This window comes from Patella vulgata, chromosome 1, assembly GCF_932274485.2.
Source record: "Patella vulgata chromosome 1, xgPatVulg1.2, whole genome shotgun sequence".
NCBI lineage: Eukaryota > Metazoa > Mollusca > Gastropoda > Patellidae > Patella > Patella vulgata.
The window spans coordinates 13,886,722-13,913,819 of NC_065879.2; the positions used below are offsets into that span (position 1 = coordinate 13,886,722).

The window sequence follows — 27,098 nt, forward strand, 5'->3', positions numbered from 1 at the left end:
GTGCAGTTTAGTCATTCTGATTGGATAAACACTGAAAGTAATCGAACCAGGCGTACACTTAATCAGGGTCAAAAATGGGGTGACAAAGCATATTAAAATCGATTCTTTGTTACAGTAAGCTAAACTTGAAACGAAAATTAGTATACAAATCAAATTCCGCTTCAGTGTAACATGCCTTAGTCTCCCATCCACACACACCTGTTCGAATATCAACGACTGACTATCTTTGAATTCATGGGTTCGGAAACACTTTTAATAATGAAGATATTGGTTAAATTCACGATTTCGGTATTGTTCATGAACGATTGGGTGTTACCCTTAAAATATAGCCATTTAAGAGGTCGGTTTAGGTCATTTCCATCTGGCAAATTCATCTATCGGGAATTCTGATTGTGGCGGTGATTTCCATTAGGAAATTGGGGATAGGGTTAGGATTATTTATCCTACCTTACCAGTGGGAATTGACCAACATGGCTTAAAAAAACGCTCACAAGTCCATTTATTACTTCAAATTTCAGAAATGATTCCCAGTATAATGATTTATATTTTACAGATAAACGACGTAGACATGGCTGTAAATTACTTACGTCTGATTCTACTTTTAATGTTTCTCTCAACGACAGAAGCGAATGATGAGCTTTCCAGGAGCTGTTCTTACACCAATGATGGAAAGAACAAGGGCTTGAAAGTAGATTGTTCTTATGGTGGATTTTCTACTGTACCGGATGGCTTACCTCTAAATACAACATCCCTGTATTTAAACCACAACAAGATAAACACCTGTTAAATAATCAGTTTGTGAATTTAACCAATTTAAAATATTTAAATTTGAATTTTAACCCGATCATGGATATCCACGAAGATGCTTTTAACAATCTGTATCAGCTACAAGAGTTGCAGCTCAATGGACATGATCTCAACTATTCAGTTAAATCTTTACCAGACAAAGTCTTTAAACCCTTGACAACACTAAAACGTTTAAGTATCCGGTCAACCTTCAAATATACCAGAAACATGGACCAATTTATCACATCAGGCAAGACTTTCAGCTATTTAATTAGTTTGCAATCTCTTTGTATCGATTTATGGATTATCGAGAAATTTAATTTAGGATTCTCAGAACTTCATAATCTACAAGAACTGGATGTGTCAGAAAGATCCATAGATGGTATTAAATTTAAATCTCAATTACCAAATATTAATAACAATACTTTCGTGGTCTTTAAATCAATTCCGATTTTAAGTCTGAATTTAGAAAATTGTGTACTATCTTATATCGACAGGGATGTCTTTGCTCCTTTAACGAGTCTTCAAAATATCGTTTTATCCACCGATATATCTTCTAGCCTAGGTTTTTCTGATCTCATACCTGTATTACATGTATTTAAAAACAGAACACTCAAATATGTAAATGTGGCCAGCTATAAACCCCGTCAATCTTTTAAACACGTATCGGGTTATGCGTTAACATTAGACATACTACATGATATTTGCATAGAGTATTTAGATCTATCTAGAAATCGTATAAATATGGTAGATTTCTCCAAATTTCTGACTTTTCCCATTCCGCGTTTAACAAAGTGTTTAAAGCATTTGGACCTATCACAAAATTTTATACGGGGTAAATTAACAGATCTATATGACTTACCTCTGCGTCTCCCTCATTTTGAAAATGTCCAATATTTTGATTTCTCAAGGCAAAGTACATTTGAGATGTATGGCAATATGGACATTCATGATACAAAGTCACAGAATGATACAGGGCTGCCGTTAATTCTAATTTTCTTGCCCAAACAACTAAGATATATGTACGTGGACGGGTTAGTTCATCGTGTTGGACCCTTACCTAAGACTACAATTATCGGAGGAACTAATATGATTTCGCTCAATTTATCCTACACCAAAATGACTTTCTACCCAGAAAGCAAAATCTTTGGTTTAGAAAATTTACAAATTATGGATTTTAGTAACTGTGACTGTCGTTTAATAGGTAAATCTTTTTTTGACACGTTTCCAAATTTAACCACCTTAAGATTAAGTAATGTGCATCTAGATAATGATTTGATTTTAAATATTGGTCAGAGACTTTTCAAACCTTTGACAAAATTACAAAATTTAGATCTGACTACAAACCTACTGAGTATCCTACCTGCTGATATTTTTAACGGTCTGACCGAATTGAAAGAAATTTCACTGTCATTTAATAACTTGGTCTCTATTCCCGATCTGTCTACACTTGTGAATTTGCATAATATATATCTCAGTTACAATGCATTGGCTACAGTTGATGAACAAACCCGAAGAACATTGGATAAACTTACATCAGAGAAGAACCCTATTCACGTATCATTATTTGGGAATACGTTTGGTTGTACCTGTGAATCAACCAATTTATTGGCCTGGTTTTATCACACAAGAGTAGATCTAGATGGTAGAAATTATTCCTGTATAGACAAGATGGGCGAAAAGACGACAACAGGAATTGTCTTCAAACATTACCGAGCTCTGCGACTTCATTGCGTTTCCGGTACTTGGTTAACTGTAGCTGTGACTGGAATAAGTTTTGTACTTGTGGTTTTGTTGACAAGTTTTGTCTTTATTAAAAACAAACTAAAGATTAAACTGATTTTATTAAGAATGATCGGGCGTTATATAAAACCCAGAAGACGAGAAGAATTCCAATATGACGTATGTATTCTGTATGCGGATGACGTGTACCAGTGGGTGTGCCACACAATGCGTGCGGAGCTGGAGGTCAGAGGATTAAAACTTTTTATTCGTCACAGAGATGAGATCCCCGGTAAAGATAAACCCGTTGAACTTTATAAAACCATGGATTTTAGCTGGAAAGTTGTTCTAATTTTAACCCCCGGATTTCTGGCCTCGGATTTTGCTTCAACCACCATGTCTATTGGTTTATCGTTTATAACTTTGACAACACCGAATCGATTAATGTTGATCATGGATAGTAATGTGAATATACCGACTAATATAGCTTTCTTTCTAGAGTCTGTTAATGAAGAAAATATTTACCGTTATGATATAACAAATGTTTTTGAGGATGACCCACGTTTCTGGAATAAAATCTATCATGGAATAATAGCCCCTAATGATAACATGGATGTAATACGATAAATATTAAACAACATTGGTGTAATACGATAAATATTATAAAACATGGATGTAATACGATAGATATTAAAACAAAAATCATGCATAACGATGAATGTTATAAAACATTGATGTAATATGATAGATATTAAACAACATTGATGTAATATGATAGATATTAAACAACATTGATGTAATATTAAACAACATTGATGTAATATTAAACAACATTGATGTAATATGATAGATATTAAAACAACATTGATGTAATATGATAGATATTAACCAACAGTGATGTAGTATGATAGATATTAAACAACATTGATGTAACACGATTTATATTAACCAACATTGATGTAACACGATTGATATTAACCAACAATTATGTAATACGATAACCGTTAACCAACATTTATGTAATACGATAACCGTTAACCAACATTTATGTAATACGATAACTGTTAACCAACAATGTTGTAATGCATGTATTGGTGTAATACGATAAATATTAACCAACACTGATGTAATACGATAAATATTAACCAACAGTGATGTAATACGATAAATATTAAACAACATTGATGTAATACGATAACTATTAAACAAAATTGATATAATACGAAAGATATTAAACAACATTGATATAATACTGTAAATATTAAACAACATTGGTATAGTACCATAGAGATATTTGAACAGCATTGATTAAATACGATAAAGATAAATATAAAATAACATTTGTTGTATACGTGTAGTACGATAGTTAGTAACCAACGATAACCAAATATTAAACATTATTGATTAACCAACACTGATGTAATACGATAAATATTAACAACATTGATGTAATGATAAATAATAAACAATATTAATGTATTACGAAAGTGGTTTTTTCTCTTTGTGTAATATTATATCAAGTTATAGTATATCACTCTTATCAAGGTTAGATATTGTTAATTATTGTATTAATAATACCATTATAATCATCATTGTATTGTATCATACTGACGACATCTGCACCTTCGTAAGAATATATACACATATATGTAAATAAGGGGGGACATTGACGAAAACCTTGGATGTAAGCATTGGGGTAAAATAGGATGAACTCTATCGATTTTCAGCTTTCCACGACACTCCGATCAGGAATTATTCCCGCTTAGCTGAAAACGCAATATAAGCTACTGTGTTTAATGATTGACTTGTGAACGCGATATAAGCTACAGTTTTGATATGCTGCCTCCCCCCCCCCCTTTCTTTCCTTTTACATGGCCATTTTTGTTTAATTTTTTGAAGACACGGGTATGAATTAACATTTTCGGCCAGATACTGGTAAATATTTGTGATTTACAGTTCCCGATAACAAAGTTAAGAGGTTCGTCACGGAGATATGTACGGCAGATAGTTGCATATTTTAGTATGCTACTTCAAGTTTGTGTATCTCAAAATTTCATTGTTCAACCTCATATAAGATCTTGAGCAAAGAAATGACAATGTGTTGTTCTGTCTATAATTAAAAGCATGAGGCAGAATGAAAATTTTGGGGAAAGTTGGAGCCGGGCACAGAGACCAGAATTAATGGTGGTCTGCATCCTAAAGGTAGAACAACTCTGTAGTTATCTCCCTTGTATTCCGAAAGCTTGCATGCGTGACAAGGAAAGGGAGGCGGTCAGGGAGTCCATCGCCAGCTATGTAAACTGACCCCGAGAAACACGTAATATTTAGATCTCTGACTGATAAAATAATATACTCCACTCACTGAATAGTTAGCATTATTATAACACGGTTGAAAGGAAGATAAGGTGGCGTTGTGATACGTTACAAAGACAACATTTAAGTAGAACAGAACAAAAGACCCCCCCCCCCTCTTCAACACATTTATTTAATCAGGCTGTATACAATCGTTAACATGTTTTCGATCCCCGCATTGGCCGATAATGTTCATTTGGATTTTCCGGCGTGATTTCCCCTTGTCAGTGATGCAGGACAGCGGGTGTGGCAAAGGTCAACACATAGTCGTTCGGATGGGACGAAAAACCGAGATCCTGTGTACACATAGGCGTGCGCGTAAAAGACCCCTTGGCAGTTGGAATTCGATACAGGTGTATGGTGTTTTACATTTACTGTGTAGTAAGGGATACGTTTACATGGTATTTGGCTGTCGTCGTATTGGTAATGTTTTTAATAATGTTGTGACAGGCTCACATACTTGGCAGTGTTGTATGGGTTAATAAAAATTGATTTAACTTCCAAGCTACTAACTACAAAAATCTCGATCAGTAAGAACTGGCAGTGCAGCGACGGATCCAGAGAAGGGGTTTGTTTGAGGGGAGGGGGTGATGAGAAAAGTGTCATGGGCGTGTGCTTTATCCTTTATCATCAGATGGATGACGTATGGTCGTCTGACAATCTTAGTCCTAATGAACGTTACTATACTTCCGTGCTAGATATCGCTTATATTATAGAACGGTTCATCAAAATACATCCACGCCAGTTATTCTCCTCATTATATTTGGAGTCAGAATTGTGTAAAACTCTATTTTAGGGTCTTGTCAAGTTATCTGTGCCCCGGCGTATTGGAAAAAAATAAAAGAATAGCTTACGTGATGAGAATTTTCTTGATATTTTGGTGCTTGACAAATTCGAGGTCGGTTTTGGTTTTTCCTTGCTTTCATTGCATAACAGTTAAACTAAAACGTAGCGTATTAGGAACATGTGTGCTTTGTCCAAATGACCCCTGGTTACCCCCGAAGTACGCCAACGGCAAAATGACGACCAAGTATTTCTCAAAAATGTTCATGGGCGAAAGAACCGCCCTTGCACCCCCCCCCCCCAAAAAAAAAAAAATACATTGTCTCAGGAACCTGACAAACCTCCCCCTCCTGCAAACATTCCTGTATCCGCCACTGTAATGACACCATTGTTAATAATCGGTAATTACCGGAGACACCGAGAGAAACCAACTATAAATGCAACAGTTGTCTCAAATACGGATTGGTGCGGAGCAGTAAGATTTTCTCTTCATTACAATTGTCATTCCCATTCCCATTACAGTATGATTTAATTAAATATTCATAGATGCTTTGTTTCAGTTTAAATATTTGTTAGAACTTTAACCTCATATCTTATCCGAAATAAAAGTTTACAGCTATTATAGTAGAAATACTGTTAGATCCGATTAAGTATATTGAATAACATATTGTTTAAACGAAATAAATATATCAATAATTGCTGACATTTGGCATGAAGGGAGAAACTCGTAGTACTGTTAATGGGTTTTCAAAATTCCTTGCCTACCCATGTCCGTTATGTTTTGGGTATTCTTATTTAAATCAAAATTTAACCAATACACTATTCTCGGACAAGGATGAAGGCATTGGGTATTGTCGCCAATATATAATTTTATGTCAACTTAAGAATTGTTAGTATATTTCAATAATTCACTTGCGCGCAGGGGTCTTTAGCAGTGGGAGGAAGCCAGAGGACCCGGAGAAAACCCACGAGGTTGTCACGTACAACCGGGGAATCGAAACCACGCCAGTTGACTCAATGACAGACCTTATGATACAGCGCGCACGTGCTAACCATTCGGCCATCCAACCCCATGTTTGGCGTACCATGTAGCGAAATTTCACGAATGAAATTCTGGCAGCGGGCCTAACATGGTAATTAGAATTGTTAATCAGGATTAACAACTTAATGTAATGGTAGTGGGGGTAACTTTTAAAATTAGCCCACGAATCGCGTGCCAGAATGCTTTCTAGCGACATTTGTAATGAAGCGACTCGATCAACGAGGCTAAAGCTATCCCACGGGAGAATACTACCAGTGTAGATCGGAATAACCAGACGCCATAGACTGCCATTCAATCCGGACTATTCTCGTATTTCGCCGAAAATAACTGATTAGAAATTACAGTAAAAACAGAGACGACTGAATGTAAATAACTGACAGTGAGAGAAGAGACGAGACGAGAGAGGAGGAGAGAGACGCAGAGGCAGAAGGACGTAACGGTTGAAATATAGTCATATACTATTTTAATGTACCGTTTTGATGTTATCGTTTATATTCCTGATGTAGTTGAGTTCCTGTTTGACTTATGTGCCTGTGTATATATGTTCCGGTTCTCGATGTAAATAGATAATACATTTATTAAACTGATGTTTGTTATCACTAAATTAATGTTACACGCCGTCTTATTTACATATTTTACACAGAAAGTCGAATGGTTTCGATTGATTATATCTTTGTTAAGTACTGAACTAAATCGATCCATTTTTAAAGTGACATTTTTTAATAGTAATTTTTCACAATACTGTAGTTGTCAAGTGACGATCAATGCCGAGAGAGGGTAACATATAATTCAATCTTATTTCAATAATTCGCTTGCGCGTAGGGGTCTTTAGCAGTGTGTGTGGGGGGAGGGGGGGGTGACCCAAACAAACCCTACTCCTAATAATGTAATGTACAAGTCTGGACACGAAACGACAAGCTATGTCCTAAATCAACTAATTTGCAAATGACGGAAGTATATACTGCACACTTACTGAATATATCTAAATATATATGTACACTTCTAAACAAACAAGAACAGGGTTGAGGAGTGCAGACACTGCATATCCTGTTTAACAGATTTTAGGAGTGCTATTTAACACACATGGCAGACACTTAGTATTTCTGTTTAATCACGGTGACTCAGCATTCTGTATTCCAGTTTCGTTTTATTGCATCACCTTGGCCATATTGTTTGTTTTCCATTTAGGTTTCCCTTGCGGATGTTTTGGCTAAATAAATATCAGGAAATGAATAAAATGAAATGGGATTTAAAGGGTGTATAGATCTATTCTTTGGAATCTTAAAATAAACGAAAGTGGGTCTAAAAACAAATATTGATGTAATATGAATGTATATAAAGTGATTTATATTAAATTTAAAAAAAAAAAATGATTGTAATTTCTAATCAATTATGTTCCGATAAATACGTGAACTGTCCAATTGAACGACAATCGTTTACGCCTACTTATTCCATTCTACATGTTTTTTTTATCTTCATTAATTTGTCGTTTAATAATTAGCCATTACTAATTAGCCTACCTCTGCATTGTCTTGTAGGATATGTATTTTCTTTGTTTATTACAAATGGCGCCAGAAAAGATAGAGTGAAGGTCCTGCACCACTGACAGGAATGAACCACGCTTGGAAATCCTTGTGAACCGAGTTTAAACGAATGACCTACAGGTTAGCGAGCGAACGTCAAACTAACTAAATGAATACAATGATTGTTTGGTTTGTGGATGTTGTTTTGTAATAGCTTGTTTTGTAGGATTCGGATCTTGGTATAAATTTGATATAAACATACACAATTCTCCTCGGTAATAAGTCGATTGGCCGTTGAATAAATCGTTGTCCCCAATGTGCATTATATCTCTTGAAGAGGGCTCGACTATTGTGACGAAACACAATATAAAACGTCTTTTAATATTTCAGAATGCAGTAAGCCAACAATGCCAAGAGCTATATATAAAGAGGGATTAACATTTCGTCTTGCCGAGGGCTGGTAAAGGTAAATGAAATAAAAAGGGGTTTAAAGTCCTACTTTGCTGCGCTAAACCGGGACAATTAAGAAGGGCGTACGCCATGCGACTGTTTGCTACGAGTGAATTGTTGCCCGGGCAGCGGTCTGCCCTTATTTCTACTTCTAACTATCAAGGGTTCTTTTCCGTGTAGCCCAAGGCATACACGGGACTCTGGTTTTTCGTCCCATGCGAATGACAAGGCACTGCTTCTCTCCAGGGACTCCGACCTACACCACTGCACTGGAAAATCCAGGAGAAGTTTCTCTCCCAACATCGGGTTCGAATCCAACTCACCTACACTTTTTACTCACTAAGCCACTGTGTCTCCGGGTGGAAAAGATCAATAATTGTAATCTATATTTTAGATATATCTGCCTATCCATCGTGGTTTAAACTAGCTAATCTCTCTAACTCAATATTATCCATAATATTAGAAATCAAAAACACGGATCAGATTTCAATATTGATCAATTTCAATCAATATTAATGTCGTTATCTTGTCGTGACACTGTATTATCCTAATATTTAATATTTAAGACACAATTAACATTTTAAAATCCGTACACGAGTCGTGTACATTATGGTTTCGAGTGTCATTTTGTAATGAACAAATAAAAACATATTCTACAAAGTAAAATGGAAATTATTAGTAAAGGCAGATTCACGAACGACAAAATAATAATTTTAAAAACGTGTAGAATGCACCCAGCAGGCGTAAACTGCTGCCTTTCAATTAAACTGTTCACGTATTTCACGGAACATAATTTATTAGAAATTACAATATTCTTTTCGAAAATTGAATATAAATCACTTTACATACATTCATATTACATTAATATGTGGTTTTACAGCCATTTTCGTCTATTACAAGGTTCCAAAAACTAGAGCCATGCGCCTTTTAACTTAGCTTATTTTGAGAGTAACGTTAGACGATTACATACGCCACGCGAGGAGGTAACTTCTGTCTGGGCTGCGACGTCTCTGCCAACCCACCATTCCATTCCAACTGCCACAGGATCTTTAGCGAGTAATACCAAGTTGACAAAGTTCTCCAGTTTCTTCACGGGTCACGTGGTGGAGAAAAGTAGAACATTAAACCCCATTTTAATGGGCGAGGGTAATTCCCCTTTAAACTTAAAAGATAAGCATCCTATGCATATCATATGTCACGATCGGTTTATCTGCTCATTGTTCAAGGGTAATGTCCCTTTAAACATAAAATATATTAGTAAAATATGCAAAAATGAAATTTTACGGACCGGGTAATCTGCTCATGAAAGGCTGCCTTCGTCCGAGCGTAATTAATATTTTTGTTTGTTCCGCTATACTGATCCGGTACGTATTAAAAACAGCGTAATAACAACAAGCAAACAGAAACGCAATTGATAAAAGAGGGAGTATTGCACATATATTATCGTCCACTTTCCATTCATTCATTCGTTGGTTGAATAAACCATTCAATTTGTTGACATTTTGTATTAAAAGTAGGTTGACTATAAGGATATACACGGAGTGTGCGATACAGACTAAACACCCTACTTGTTGCATCATTCTTGTTTATAACATGACGTTAAAATAGGAAGAGTTCGACCGTATTTTTATATAATTAAACTATCAACGTAGTTCAGGAGAATTGTTTTATAGTTGTCGATAGTGGTTATATAGAAAAAGGAGATTCAGACGGTATTGTGGACAATAGCTGACATAATTATAATTAATAATCAACGTAATTCAGGAGAATTGTTATATAGTTGTCAGTAGTGATTAAAGAAAAGGGAGATTCAGAAATTTTAACGTCGGTATTGTGGACAAAAGCTAATATTATATAAAGGGAAATTTAGAATTTGAACGTTGGTACTGTTAACAAAAACTAATAGAAGGATATTCGTATTACAGTAGACCTACAGATTGTATCAATAACCCTTTTGAAAGTTATTAGAGCAAACAGTTACTAGCACAGTACTACTGAACGCCCCTCTTTAAATACTAGTTGTAAATATCAAAAGGAAACTTAAGAGGTAGGTACAGATTTTTATTTCAAGTTGCAAATCAAATAGGGTTTAACGTCCTATATTGCTGCACCAACCGGGATAATGAAGAATGGCATACCTCATGTAGTGATTACTAGGACATTCCATGATATGGATCGTCACCTACAGATTGACTGTACGTGTACACCCATCGTCGTTATTTCGATATCAAATTTGTTTGCGTAACAAGCAACGACATCGCTTTGGTTTAAGTTCTTAAAAAAATTACCCCTTTCAACAAGCTAATAAATGTAACACATTGTGAAAAACTGCCATGTTTATTGCAAAAGCCCCTTGTTGATTTGTTGCATGGTGTTACGGAGACTCAGTGTGTAAGCCACTTTTTTTTTTTTGGGGGGGGGGGCGAGTAGTTAACGCGTGCGCGTTTGATTATATGGTCTGTCATTGAGTCAAGTAGCTTGGTTTTGACTCCCCGTTTGTATGTAACAATGCGTAGGGTCACTTGTCCTACCCCTACGCGTTAGCAAATTATTGAAATAAAATTGAACCATGTTAGTCCCGAAATGACCTAGTTTGAGTCGAGGTGGGGAATTATGATTACGTCCTGAAGGTCTTAACATAAATATAGTTAGCAACGACCAAACAATCAAGAACTAAACGACCTTCGAGTACCTGCCATATGTCATATTGATTCTGTTAGCTATTGAACGAGACGACGCTCTAGATTTAGACACCGACCATGGCACTGGTAAAAAACGTTTACTTTAAACCTGGCCAAGAACGTTACTGGTGATATAATAATTTTCAATAGAGTTGACAACGCTCGAATTCGATGAATTTTCCTTCCAAGGTGTAGAGGTGTGTCTAGCTATGTGCTCTCCCTTCCGAACATGTGCCGTATATTCTGAAAAAAATGACCTCGAATTTAGAAAAGAGTTACCTCAAAAACTTAAGGAAATGTCCGCGTCAAGGGTATCATATTCCCATTGCCCTATGGTAACGTTCTGTCCTCTTTCCCCCGCTGTCCGTTCCTTGTTCCAATCAAATCCAGAGATACGAAAAACCAATCTGCCTTGCTTACTGGCTCTCAGCCTCAGTGTGACAGGAATCTAGTTAACGCTGATGGTGATCGACTGATTGTGGCTGGTTTGCAACCATTTCTAATCATAATTTCGCATTTAGCCCCGTATTAAAATTGCTAGGGACGGACCGGGTAACTCTGGATCCTTGGACCAATTGGTTTTGTTGGGCCCACATCGCGGTCAAGAAATCGTTAAATGATGAGAAAAGGAAACTAGTTTGATTCCCTATTCATACACCTCACTCATAGATCATTGTTCTCCTCGAATTGAGGCCATTGAGGTCCCCGTACCAACTACTGTCGTTAGGCCCCCATCACCGCGAAAAGTACGTGACATGATGAGAAAACGAAACTAGTTTGATTTACTGTTCATGCACCTCACTCATAGATCATTTTTCTCTTCGGATTGAGGCCATTCCAAATTTCAGTGGAAACGAAGACGAATTTTAATTATTTTGAAAAAGAAAAACCCCAACTATATGTCAAGTCTGGCGAGGCGAGTTTGGTACATAATTCTGGAAAAAAAACCAACGTGGGCTAATACTTTGAGAGATTAATTATTCTATTTCGAGATCCAACATCCAATTCATTTCCACCAGGACCTGGGTACTACCCACAGAGTCACATTAAGGAAAGTAAAGAAGCTGAACACACATCAACACCCAAACGCGAGTGCTTTAAATCATCAAAGTACGGGGGAGGGGGAGGGGTCGAGTGACATGATTTAAAAATAAAATGAAATAATAACTGAAATTGTGCTTGGAAAATTCCACCAGTATGATTAAGCATGGGCGTAAACAGAATCAAACTACATGGGTTGGTTGGTAACATATTGTGTTAATTTAACAAAGGCCGTGTAAAATACATGTAAAACTTTATGTTATGTTCAATTTAATACTTTCAAATAATCAATAAGTTTATATGTTTGACATTTAAAATATCTTCCTTCTCACATTTCTGAGTTGAGTACTATATCCTATACTTGAGTCTGGATGGCGTAATATACATCCGAGGAATTTGGCCCAGGCATCACCAAATCTCTGCATGCTACTAACCCAATCCACCACTCTGGTAACTTTAGTTAGAAAGTATCACCCCTTAAAGCAACAGTCAAACAACCAAGAACTAAACGACCTACGACCTAAGTGAGGTATATGAATATAGCCCGGCTGGAGCTGACGTGACATAATACCACATTTCATTTCATTCTCTGATCTAAACTAAAGTGAGAAGTTGCGGTTGTAAATATAACAAAATAGTCTACAACATCAGTGATCATAAATTAAAGATGCATTATGTAAGAGTCAAATCTGTCAATTATAGGATATAAATTATTATTTAGACATTTATTGACATGGCAAACCTAAAATCATATCTCTAAGTCATCGGATGGCCGCGAGATTTCAAAATTTAACGATAAAATGGATAATCGAGACTTAGTCTCGGTTATCAAGTACCGTCATAACTTCACCCAGAATGAAGTATTTTGAATGAAATTTTCAATATATTAATTTTGCGATATCTTTTTAAAAACTATTATAGCAAGAACGACCGGCTCTTTATCTAACTGTAACATAATGCATCTTTAAAGCAGTTTTATTTGTCTGTACTACACTAGGATGTGTGATAATCAATTGATTCGTCGACCAAGACGAAGGGGTTGGGAGGGGCTAATTAGGAAATGAATCATCGTCAGTTTTGTAACAATGCGACTACCCATATATTTTGATAAGCAACTATATTAGCTCTCCTTTCGTCTATTAATATTTTTCCAATCTGATTAAAATACAAATCTATATTCCGTTTCGTTTTTTTTATACTTCCGATGGCCTACACTATATGAAGATCTGATCAGTTGTATTGGGAGGTCGTGTCAGGGGTCGTACAAGTGACTTTTCACCCTGTGACATCAGACATTAATAAATCAATCAGCGTTGACGTTTCTAGTGGTTTACCCATTGTTCCGTGCATCGCACGCCAAGAAGTCGTCGTAACAGATGGTTTCATTGGCTAATCCCTCACGCTATCCAGAACGCAGGCCCCAGTGTAGTACAGACAAATAAAACGAAATTTTGAACTATAAAACACGAAATAGGATCTGAGTTTTAATCAGATTGTATTTTTTCTGGTTTCATTGTCCAGGGGTGACAATGGAATACAGGTCAGTATATAGTACTATAAATATTAATAGGGAAATTTTTAAAGAAATTGATACGTGGTTATAAGTCGCTTATCTGTAGTAACATAAAACCGTCCTTGAACTCACCGAGGTCGCCCCTGTGTTAACTCCTATATTGTCTGTGTAAAATAGACCTAAAGACTAGCGCACACAGGCAATTCTCCCATGCTTTAATGAAATGAAATGGAGTTTTACGGCATGAAAGAAATCGTTCGGATTTCACAGAGGATTTCAATTTGCTTGTCGCTCTGCAAACGTACACTTATCCCAGATTGATCAATCGCCATCACCATAACTAGTTGGGGTTTTTTTTCGACAGCCACCCGCAGAATGCTGGTACGTGCACACACATCGTCGTAATTTCGTCATCATCACTGGTTGCCTAACTATAGCGAACAAAATCGTCTATGGCTTAAGTTGTCCTTAAATAAATATTAACACAATCAGCAATAAAAAAAAATGTAAGTTATTTGAACAATGCCATGTTTAAATTAGCATTGGACATGTTATCGAAAATCCATTTGTTCATTTGTTAAAGGGAGTTACTAAGAGTTCCCGGACTCGACCCCGTCCTTGGCAGAGAGAGTACCCAGGGATTAGGCGTACACGTAATTCAACCCTTGTCATTTGAGATCATACTAAACTTAGGCTGTGCGTCTACAATATATAGTCCATACTAAACTTAGGCTGTGCGTCTACAATTAGCTCTCCTTGAGAACAGACCCTAAGCTAGTCAACCGACAATTTTTGTAAGTCCTAAATCGACGATTTTAGTCGCAAACACTAAGTCCTACTTCGAGAAATTTGTTAAGTATTTATTCTGCTTCCATTTAATAAAATTGAAAAAGGTTTATTTAGTCTTTGTGTGAAACGGAGTAGAACCGCATTACTAAACAATATACTAATGTTTGCATATGGCGGCCATATGGAGCTCTGTGTGCAAAATAATTTGTGATTTGATGAAGCGTGGGCGAAAACTCCGCTGTTCGGACTACATTTTCATCAATGGGAGGCGATGCCGTTGCTAGTTAGACAAACAAAGATGTTCCAGTGATCACTATATGGCGTATACTCGGTTTTCATTAGCTCTTTTTTTTTGCAGAACGATAGAACGTGTTTGTGACCAACACTAGTTATTTAACAAAATGTCCAGTATGATTTAATAAACAAGTTATATTAGTTGCTTTATTTTGGTTGGTGTTTTGTAGATATTTATCACCGGAATTCAACCGAAATGGACATGGAAGAGAATCGGTCTTTAAGTAACCCTACATCAACTAAACCAGGAAAATGTATCAGTTATTTTAAGAATAATATGTTGATGTGGTTGAATATAGTTGGGATTATTTTAGGTCTAGTTATAGGATTTAGTATACGTCCATTTCATCCATCTAAAGACGCTCTCTTATGGATAGGTATGTATGTATTATATAAACATAATCTGATGCGGGTAGGTATCTATTTACCAATATGTGTATAGTTTACCCATCTAAATATAACACCTTGTGTATAGGTGTGTAGTTTACCCATCCAAATACAACCCCTTGTGTATAGTTGTATCGGTTAATTATCCATCTAAACCTCACGTATAACGGTGTGCAGTTTACCCATCTAAATATAACCTCGTGTACATAAGCGTATAGTTTACTCATCCAAATATAACACCTTGTGTATAGTTGTATCAGTTAATTACCCATCTAAACATAACCTCTTGTATAAAGATGTGTATTATATCCATTTCAACATAACCTCTTGTATAAAGATGTGTAGTAGTTCCATTTAAACATAACCTCTTGTAAATATGTGTGTAGTACATCCATCCAAACATAACCTCTTGTACATAAGCGTATAATGCATTCATCCAAATATAACCCCTTGTGTATAGGTGTATTGTTTACTCATCCAAATGTAACCTCGTGTAGATAGGTGTGTAGTTTATCCATCTTAACATAACCTCTTGTAGATATGTTACCTATCTAATAATAAGTACCCACAGATAGGTGTCTTATATACATAAACATAATAACCCCTTGTGTATTTACCAGCTATTTCCATTATATACCACACCATTGCGGGATAATGTTAGAACGGATGGTCATTCTGATCAAAAATACAAACCCTATTCATAGTTCAAAATGACGTTTTACTTATATTCGCTACACTGGGTTACTGTGGACCTTCGCAAATACATAAAGAAAACGAAACGAAATATAGATCTGTATCTGACAGATATACTGTTGGCGTGCATAATTAAATTATAACAAAAGAGGAATGGTGTGTATTTTTACTATGTTTGACATGTTATGTTTAAAATGGGTTGTATTTATTTAAAGATACGTTCTTGTGGCTTCAAATGTTATATAAACTATTATTTAGGCATTTACTAACATGGTAAACCTATAATTAATCATTGGATGGCAGAGATGAAATGGATTTAAACAGTCGCGAGATTTAAAAACAATTATAGTGAACATGGATAATCGAGACTTAGTCTCGGTTGACAAGTACTATTGCTACGATAATAAACAATCTACACTACATCTTCAAACAGTTATAACTACGCCCAGAATAAAGTAATTTGCATGAAACTTTTAATATATTATTCAGTTTTCATTATTTACGGGTACTTTTGAACAATTATAGCAAGAACGGCCAACTCTTTATCTAAATCTTACATAATGCATCTTTAATACTAGTTATTTCTATTTAACAGGGTTACCTGGACAATTATTTTTAAGGATGTTGAAAATGTTGATATTACCTTTAATAGTGTGTAGTGTCATCTCAGGTAACGTATATATATTATTTATCGATATTTATCTTAATAGCTGTCTAAATTCGCCGCACAACAGCGGACTTAGGTTGAAATAAGAGGTGATTTATTCATCTTTATAACGTTTCGGTTTAAAAGACCCTTATATCTCTTAATGTCTGTCTAGTCTCTGCTACTCTTTAAAGGGGGTGTTGCCCCCCACCCCTCGCTTCCTATATATCTTAATATTTACATATACATACCTATCATCTTCAACGTAGATTCCTCGTAGTAATTCCTTTGATAATATTTCGAGAAGCGATGGCTCAGTGAGTAAGATGCTGGATCGCCCGAGTGTCTCGTGTTCGCTCTCGGTGTTGGCCGAGAAAATTCCTCGGGATAACCCGTCGTGGTTTTTCCTTGTCAGTGCTGAAGGACGGAGGGTCTGGCAAGGACAGCTGTTTAGTCGTTCGGATGAGACGAAAAACGTACACATGCACGAAAAAGAACCCTTGACAGTTGGATTTACATATAAGAGAAGGCCATAGCACACTGCTTGGCGTATGCCCGTCTTCATTATACCAGTCGGTACAGAAAAGTAGGACGTTAAACCCCATTCATTTTATTTCATTTGATAAAATTACACTCACTATGCATTTCTGTACTATAAGCTATCGTTTCATCATAACTTGATTAAGCGGCATTTAGTACTGACTCAAAACAAAACGTGAACAAACAAAATAAAAAAATTATCTGGAATACTAGAAACGTTTTTACTTTCCCCGGAAATTACCCACGACATAATATTTGCAAATTTCTTCTACGCATACACGCATTTGCTACTAAACGGATCGACATTGAATTACAAATATTAAATCTGTACTGGACTATTGGTAGATCGGATAGAGAAATTTGAAAATCCATTCAAAAAATTTATTCACCTTGGACAACTAGCGTTTTAAAAATGTCTTTATTGAAGGTGGGGACTTGTATATTGTTTTACCCGTACAAGATATTAACTAATTTCAACTTTTATTTTGTATTGTTTTAGGATCGGCGACCTTGGATCCCAAGGTGAATGGTAAAATAAGTCTAGTAGCTATAGTTTATATTTTAGCTACCCATGTTATAGCTTGTAGTATTGGTGTAGTTCTGTCTATAATAATCAAACCTGGTAAGTCTACCTCCCACACTACATCTCCACCCCACCCTCCCATCCACTGCCGATTCTCATCCCGATCAACTATATTTATAAGTATACCTATAAGTATTCTGAGTGAGTATAAAGTCTATCCCCACCCCCACCCCCTTCCTATTCTCTTGACTATCGACCCCACCACGCCCAACCCTCCGCTTCTTATTCTCTTCACTATCCACTATCCACACCTCATCCTCACTCCCTGGTTGGCTGTGTGAATATCGTGCTAGGCTTGGTGTAGTTATGTCTCTTATGGTCTTATGTTAATAAATTAATGTCTAATTAAGAGTTTATATAACATTTAAGGCCTAAAGAAAGACCTGCAATATGCAAATTTAGCTCTTGTCTACTGTATCTTTAAACCACATTTAATTTCTCTACACCTAATAACTCCATAGTCGTTGGCCCACTGTTAAATGTCTGTAAGCGTAAACGTGTCATATTTTAGTATACCGAAATGATCTAGTTTAACATTTTATAGAAGATTTGAATCTTATGTAAAGCATTAAACACAACAGGACGTCTCATCTATTAAAGCGTACATTCTCACCCAAAATTATTTCTTTTAAACCTTTAATTTATTTTAGTAGAATTTAACCCTTATAAATACCGATCGAGTGACAGGCCTACATATATTGGAGACATTCTAATAAAATATGGAAATTTAAATAAAACAATTTCTGGTGAGAAGGTACAATAAATGATAAATCTTCTAGGTTATAAACTCTTTATGATTAATGTTCGGCCATGCGTGATGTATTTATAAACATAATATCTTACCGGCGGGATGATTTACCCAATACTACCAATTTCTGGTGAGAAGGTACAATAAATGATACATCTTCTAGGTTATAAACTCTTTATGATTAATGTTCGGCCATGCGTGATGTATTTATAAACATAATATCTTACCGGCGGGAGGATTTACCCAATACTACCAAATACCACCCAATACCACCCGAATACCACTCTAAATGGAACAGCCAGACATCGGTATCTCATTTGAAGCACATTTCCCGCGATATAACCCTCTATTTTTGAAAAGAAAAATCAAATGATATGTCTATTTTGCATCATTATCTGATTGAATTCAAGTCGTAAGGTTATCTAGTGTTGGCGTTGATGTTGGTGTTTTGATTATGTGTTCTTCATTAAATATTAGATAATCAATCAGAGTACATATTTATTGTGTATTAAACATACATTATGCAACAGCTAAATCTGCCTATTGAAGATTTTTTTCTTTAGGCCTTAAATGTTATCAAAATTATTAATTAGACAATAATTAACTTATCCGGACCATAATCAACTCTCGATGTCATCGCTAGTCTGCGATGTTTACTGGATTTGAATCAAATCTTCTGCCCAACGCTCATTGATGATTAAATCAGAAAAGGGATAATCGAGACTATGTTTTTTTTATCGTGCCGTTTTGAGTAATGATGATCGAGGTTAGGCCTAAAATTCAATCGCTAAATTCTCGGTTCACAGTGGCTCAATTTGACTTAAATTTTCAGCAGATTCTCTTTACATTATCTAGTGTTTAACTATCATAGAGAGAACTGCCAGCTGTTCATCAAATCTTTCATAATATATCTTTAAGTCGTGAGAAATTTCATATTCTACTGAACAAATGAGGAATCATACTGAAATGTGGACTCGAAAATTGATTTACGCTGGGGCTAGTAATACTGTAGATGGGCTAAAGATCCCAGAGCAGAGGTTTAAGGTGATATGGTTGGTCTTCAAAGTTTTACAAGGCTACTGACGGTCTGATTGAATTCATCCATACTAGAACATCAACGCCATCAACAAACTGTAAAAACGCCGTTATGTTACTTGCAGTCAATGCATTTTGATAAAACATGAACTGTACCTTCACTATCAGACTCAATAGGCTAAATCACTATCTTTGACTCTTTCAAGTTTGAGTCCCGATGTTATATACATGTAATATTTTCTTGCTGTCTAAAATGGTAGGTGGAGGACAACAGCTAACTCATCTTAAGGTCTATCAATAATTCCAGGTGTTGGAGATACAATCAACGATGGTTTCTATAAAAATGAAAATATGTTGCAAACCCAAGATATTTTTGTTGATCTTCTCAGGTTTGTTTATTTTTGTTGTTTTGATAATCTATATAAAGTATGGAAGGTGTGAACGTTGTTCTTCTTTAAATCAAAACTCTGTGGCATTGTGTGTGTGTGTGTGTGTGTGTGTGAGAGAGAGAGAGAGAGAGAGAGAGAAAGAGAGGACTACCACATGGTTCAATTTTATTTCAATAATTCGCTTGCGCGTAGGGGTCTTTAGCAGTAGGTGTAAACCGAAGGGCCCAAAGAAAACCCACGAGGTTGGACAGGCGGCCCTACTCCTTGTCACGTACAAACGGGGAATCGAAACGGGCATATGGTTCAATTATATTTCAGTTACTCGAATGCTCGTAGGGGTCTTAAGCAGTGGGAGGAATCCTGAGGACCCAACCAACGAGGATGGGCATGCGACCCATCCTCCTTGTCATGTACAAGTGGAGAATCGAGGCAGAGGGCAAGAAAGGGACTAACATATGGTTCAAGGTTATTTCAATAATTCGCTTGCGCATAGGGGTATTTAGCAGTGCGAGGAAACCTGAGGACCCTGAGAAAACCCCCTAGACTGGACATACGACCCTACTCCTTGTCAAATACACGCGGGTAATCGAAACCAAACGTCTTAATGACAGACCTTGTGATCTAACGCGGGCGGGTTAACCATTCGGCCATCCAACCCAACTGTATGTAAAAGAACCGCTGAATGCTGGAATCCAACGAAGTGTAGGTAGAAACGAAGCTGCCTGGCCAAAATTCACATCCTGGCCGATATAAATAAATAACCATATATAAGTCTAAAAATGAGCACATTATGGTTTTAAACTTAATTCCTAACCTGTCCTTGTGTTGACGAGACAGTAAAACCTGTTTTATTCTATTCTAAAAGGGAGTCACTATGTCCCGGGTTCGGTTCCTCTGGATTTTCTTTTTAAAGTTGTTTCCCTTTGTCTATGGAAAGGGAAACTTTCCCTTTTCCTTTGTCTAGAACTGTCTAGTTCCCTAGCACACGTTGGCGTCCACGTAAAAGAACTCTTGACATTGGAAACTGAAGAAACGGCAGAAACGGCGTTGTCCGGATAACAATACCATTCGGCGTATGTCAATTTTCTTTAGTAAGCCTCAAATCATTTCCATCCTAAAAGCATATTGTATATCTTTAGTATCACCACATCTACCTATCTAAATTTGCAGAAATCTGTTTCCTAACAATATGGTGGAGGCTACATTTCAACAAGTAAGTAAATGATCCAGAAACACAAAACTTTGCAAATAGTTTCTTATTGATGTATACATTGAAACAACAAAGGTTTTATAAAGGGCTATAATTTAGTTAAAAATAGGGGACAAATTGTGGGTAAATTTTTAACTTAAGGCTGAGAATGCTTTCTGAACTCGGGGTCTGCTTTCACGAGGATCATTTCCTGCGTAGTGTTTAAGCACCCATCCTCCAGTCTTTGTTTCAAATTGAGACAGAATGCTCATACTTGGTAGCTTTAATATGCGGTTTGCTATATATGCACACGGGTTGTTATTCTCCAAAGATTACAGAAGATGTATGTGATATTACAATACGACCAGCTGTCTAGTCGTTCGGATGGGACAAAAAACCGAGGTCCAGTGTATACATTTGCATGCATGTAACAGATCCTTTGGCAGTTGGAATTCGATATAAGAGTAGGCTAAAGTGCCGCTGCCCAGGCAAAATTTCCTCATTGTACACTGTATGGCGTATACCCGTCTTCATTAGCTCAGTCGTACCAGAACACTAGGACATTAAACCCTATTTCATTTCATTTCCATTTTTGATATTACAATACAGTTTTAATATCAGGAGTATATTTGTTATAAACTTTATATTGCTGGAGTGGAAGGTCGGTTTTAAAAATCGGTTAAATATTTTGTTTTCCAGGCCCAAACTAAATACAGTAAAATGAGTGAAACAGTTATTAAAAATACTAGTGACGGTTTGGTTACAGAAAGTATGGTAACTATAACCAAATCTAATGGTCATACGGGTGGTATCAATGTTTTAGGTATGTACGAATTATCCCAAGACACTTCGTACTCCTGATAATTACCATCATATATTTCAATTAGTCTCGGTCACCCAGAACCTCCTAGTCTTTAACATAAAATATTTTTCTGTGTGATAGACTTGTATTTCAGTATGCTAATGATTTAATAATGGGTAGCTACGTTAGCATTGTGCCTGCTCAACATAACTTTAGTTCATCCTTGTAGATTGAGGGGGGGCGGTCTTCTAAGGATATATATAGGTCTAGTCGTTCGGATGGGACGATAGTTTGAGGTCCACCTACCTCGGTAACCTAACCGTTGAGTAAGTGGAATGTTAGCTGCTCTGGAAAAATTTCCCAAAAACACATTGTATGACGTAGTGAAACGTTAAACCCTATTTCATTTCTTTTTTTCCAGGGTTGATCACCATCAGTGCTATATTTGGTATAGCTGTTAGCCGAGTAAAAGAGAAGGCGACCATATTTTTACAGTTTTTCACTGGAGCAACTGAAGTTATTCTTCTTATTTTACGGTGTTTCTTCTGGTGAGTATTATATGAAATAGGGCCATGGTGGCTCAGTGTGTAGGGTACTGAATCACTAACAAGAAGGTTCCGGGTTCGATCCAGGTGGTCGCTGATAAAGTTCCTCGGGGGTTTTCCACATTTGTTTAGCGCGGAATGCTTGACAAGGAAAAGTGCTGAGTTGTTCTGATGGGACAAAAGCAGAGGCGCCATGAGTTGGCGTTCCATTCAAGAGTGTCCGTGTAAAAATCCTCTCATATGCTTGTTGTCACAAAAAAATTAGGACATGAAACCCAATTTCGTGTTCCTTTTTTCTAGATGTGGTATTATAAAGAAAATCAATGTATTCGAATCGGCAAAAACAACGGTCTAATTAAAAATAGAATTTTATGTAAATGCGACATGACTCCGGCATGTTTAGTTATTGGTTGCCGATTTATGAATATAAGTATTGGTAAATTCATAAAATCATTCATTTTAATCCTCATCTTATCACTTTTGTTACAGGGCTGGACCTATAGGGATAGCGAGTTTAATAGCCGCTTCTATCGCCCCGGTTGAAAACATGGCTGAAGTATTTTCCCAATTAGGATGGTTTGTTCTATGTTGTGTTGTTGGTATTATTCTACACCAGTTTTTAGTTATTCCTGTTTTATATGTTGTGATTGTTCGTCGTAATCCTTATAAATATATGTTTTCACATATCAAAGCCATTTTACTTGGCTTCGCTTCAACTAGCACGTGAGTTATTTTTAATAAGCTGGGCCTTATTCACAAAATCTTAAATTAAAATGTTTTAAAATCGCTACATTTTCCTTGTTTAAAGGCTGACATTTGAATTAGAATTTTAAACCAACCTCGTGGGTTTTCTCCGTGTCCTTAGGTTTCCTCCCACTACTAAAGACCCCTACGCGCAAGCGAATTATTGAAATAAAATGAACCCATATGTTATTCCCGAAATGACCTAGTTTGTGTTGAGTGGACATTAAACCCCACCTCTCTCTCTCTCTCTCGAATTTTAAATCCGAGTCAATGAACATGCGGAATTCACTAATTCAAAATGGTGGTTGTCCCAATTTGCAGACGAAACAGTTCCTATTGGCTTGCTCGGCCTGTGCTGAAACCTGACAGCCATAGATGAATCGTGTCACCCGGCACTGGGTAAAATGTTTCTGCAACCAATCGCAGAGGTAGCGCATGTGTAACTCACTGTCTTGGGCCAATAATTCGTCTCAGATATATTCACATCGTCCAGTTTGTTCGAACTAATCAGATTTCCGTTTTTCTCCAGTCCAGGTGAAACTCGTCTTAAGCCCAGCTTTAAATCAAACCCGATGTCCGAAGTTGTGGGTTTCGAAAATCAGTAGATATAAACACACTGCGTTTTATATATTTCAGAGCCGTGGCAATACCAGATATGTTTGTATCATGTGATAATAATAAAATAGATAAACGGGTATCCAGATTTGTTATACCATTTTGTGTGACATTGAATGCTGATGGCAGCGTCATCTATATCACGTGTGCCGCAGTGTTCATTATACAGCTGACATTAGGAACGGTAACTCCAGCACAAGCAGGTATCATTATGTAAGTTCCATAAAATCTATATATTTAATGCCCGACTTTTCTGCACTAATAAAGACGGGCATACACTACGCTGTGTGCTATGATTTCCAACCTTGTACGCACACGTCAAGGTGTGCACGATGCTTCTGGTTTCGTCACACCGTGCGACTAGTGACTGCTCCTTGTCCCCCCCCCCCCCTCCGTCCCAGTTAATTGAAAATTTCGAGTTCCCGGCCTGAATCATAAGGTTACCTTTTAGTCCCAACACCCTAAATAGAGAGCATGGCGCAAGGCATTTTAATGAACCGTCCAATCTTTCAACATCTGTACTGTACTCTTCCTGGTTAGGAACATCATTGTGCACCACTGACGCGTTGAAGCCAAGCTCGAAAATTCCCGTGGATCTGTCTTGGGAGTTCATGGTTTGTGAACCAATATTTCAGGACCCTGGTCCTGATATCAGGTACGCCGGGGAGATCCGGCTAGTTGGAGATTAGATGAGAACCCTTAGCCCTCGATCCAGCGTGTCCCAAGATAGTACTATATAGTTCTTTCTGGAGGACGCCGATGTGAACCACGTCGGAATTCGATAGGCAAAAATTGTCATTTTTTTCGTCACAACAATGATCAAATCGCAAGTATAGAGAATCTGTATGGTTCGCGCATGAGTAAATGCACCGTTCCAATTCGGTTACAAACACCACTTTTATAACTTAATGGACAATATTTGAAGATAAACGAAAGTTGTGTCATCCCACTGGGCTGGGTATGTTTAACTAGTCCTAATAGTATAACATTAGCTCTTTTTAAAGATGTTATATGCATTAATAAACAAATGAAGTTTGCTAGGTGGAATTAAGTCGAATGTAATCGTAGCTAATAACAAGCACATCACATCCATCACCGTTGGAGAAGAGCAGGGTGGTTTGGCTGGTTAATTCCATTCGGGAAAATAATCTTCTGTCAGGAATTCTGATTGAGGGTAAGGGATAGTATAGGGGTTACCTACCTATGCCCATTCTGGTGCCTCTGTGTATTACAACTTCTAGGACCTCCCCAACCAACCTAAAAATGGACCCTCATCCCCTTTGTGAAATAAACGTGCGTAATATTTCTTTCGAAAGGGGGATAACTCCGTTTTTGTGTATGTTGCAGATTTTTAACGTCAATTATTGGAACAGCCATACCATCAGTGCCAAGTGCTAGTATTGTATCTCTCATTATTATACTGACGTCATTAAATATACCTATTCATCAGGTGGCGTTGATGTTTGCCGTAGAGTGGTTTCTGTAAGTATAATCTTGTTTACGTCATAATTTAGGTCACTCTATCACCTAATCAATATCATAAAGTTGACCACCGTCAAACCTGCTTCCATTTGCCATTTTAATTACACTCAAGCCTGTTAAATGAGACAAGTGACAACGCATAATCCCCGTGTACACATTTGCGTGCACTTAAAAGACCCCTTGACAGGTGGAACTCGATCCGGTATCCCTGCATTGGCCGAGAGAGTTCATCCAGATTTCCCCATTGTCAGTGATGCACGTAAAAGATCCCTTGACAGTTGGAATTCGATAAGAGCAGGCCGTAGTGCCGCTGTCCGGGCAAACTTTCCCCTCATAGTGTACTGTGTGGTTTATGCTCGTCCTTATTTTCCCAGTAGGTGCAGAAAAGTAGGACGTTAAACCCGATTTCATTTTATTTTATTTCCTCGCTTTATCTTGAATTCACATACACAGGCTACATTTGTCACGAAAAGTAGATTGTCCGATGTGTGTAGGCTAAAACCTAACTCAACGTAATATATGTTTATAGATTTATATTTTATGTGAATGGGGGGTCACGCTGGCTAAGTGGGTAAGACGCTGGTCCGCTAGCCTGGAGGTCGGGTGTTCAATCCCTGCATTGGCTGAGAAAGTTCATCCAGTTTTTCTGGCGTGGTTCCCCACTCGTCAGTGTCCAGGACAGCTGTCTAGTCGTTCGGATGGCGTGCACGTAAAAGATCCCTTGACAGTTGGAATTCGATATGAGAGTAGGCTATTATAGTGCCCATGTCCGTGCAAAATTCCCCTCAAAGCACATTGTATGGCGTATGCCCGTCTTCATTAGCCCAGTTCGGAACAGAACAGTAGGACGTTAAACCCCATTTCATTTCACTTCATTTTATGTGAATGTTTATTATTTTCAGGGATAGAATTCGAACTCAGTGTAATGTAGTCAGTCATACTACATGTGCCGCTATTACATACAGAATATGTCGTCATAATCTTAAAACTGCAGACACCAATATGGACATTATAATATAACAAAATATCATTTCATCAGTCCAATGTTGTAGGTTCTTATTCGATTATATATATTCAAAGCCGGGTCAACTATACCCTGCCTGAGTGCACACAGTCCCTCCTAGAACTGACGAAGGTTCGCGCCTTCCTGGCTCTATCGCCTCTGTATATTATAGTATTTCTATTGGTACGACTAGGCTTCTATTTTTATTATGATCTAGGCTTCAACTACCGTGAAAAAAGTTTCGCCCCAACCCCACCCACCCCTGTGAAAAAATTGTCGACCATAAAAAAATAAATATACATTGTCCTCAATTTTACAGCACCCCTGAACCCCCCCCCCCCCTCGTTGCTCTGAGCTAGTTACGGCCCTGTTACAAACGTTAAACTTACATGTTTAATATACTGCCAGTAGGGGGGGGGGGTGGAAAGGCCTAGTGGTCTAGAGTGTTGCGCCTCGAGCCCTAACTGGCCGATCACCTCTGATTTGCAGTCGTCGTTTCGATCCCTCGTGTGAGCATACGTGGTTTGGTGATAGGGGAGCTTTTTCAACCTCGTGTGTTTACTCCGAGCACTCTGGTCTCCCTCCACTAGGATAATACAAATAAGACAACTTAAGAGAAACTTGCTGGTCTTGGTGGTACTGGTATGAGTCTCGAAAGGGTTAAACCAGCCAATTTTAATTATTGTCCTTTGATATAAATGTGTATATCAGATAATCTAAT

The 27,098-nt window shown here is 37.2% G+C and overlaps 2 protein-coding genes across 2 annotated transcripts; both read left to right on the forward strand.

Annotated features, from left to right (window-relative positions):
• Nucleotides 1-1,880: 1,880 nt before the first annotated feature.
• LOC126812090 (toll-like receptor 7) lies at nucleotides 1,881-3,207 on the forward strand. Its single transcript, XM_050538304.2, has one exon. It carries the CDS (start codon nucleotides 1,906-1,908, stop codon nucleotides 3,133-3,135), a length of 1,230 nt encoding a protein of 409 aa, XP_050394261.2. The 5' UTR covers nucleotides 1,881-1,905; the 3' UTR covers nucleotides 3,136-3,207.
• A 6,894-nt stretch (nucleotides 3,208-10,101) lies between these two features.
• On the forward strand, nucleotides 10,102-26,749 carry LOC126829356 (excitatory amino acid transporter 1). The gene is made up of 12 exons (XM_050559171.2): nucleotides 10,102-10,705; nucleotides 15,147-15,353; nucleotides 16,652-16,726; nucleotides 17,742-17,864; nucleotides 19,916-19,997; nucleotides 21,168-21,210; nucleotides 21,886-22,009; nucleotides 22,410-22,536; nucleotides 23,023-23,256; nucleotides 23,914-24,105; nucleotides 25,240-25,374; nucleotides 26,277-26,749. Exons 2-12 carry the CDS (start codon nucleotides 15,173-15,175, stop codon nucleotides 26,392-26,394), a joined length of 1,434 nt encoding a protein of 477 aa, XP_050415128.1. The 5' UTR covers nucleotides 10,102-10,705; nucleotides 15,147-15,172; the 3' UTR covers nucleotides 26,395-26,749.
• Nucleotides 26,750-27,098: the final 349 nt, after the last annotated feature.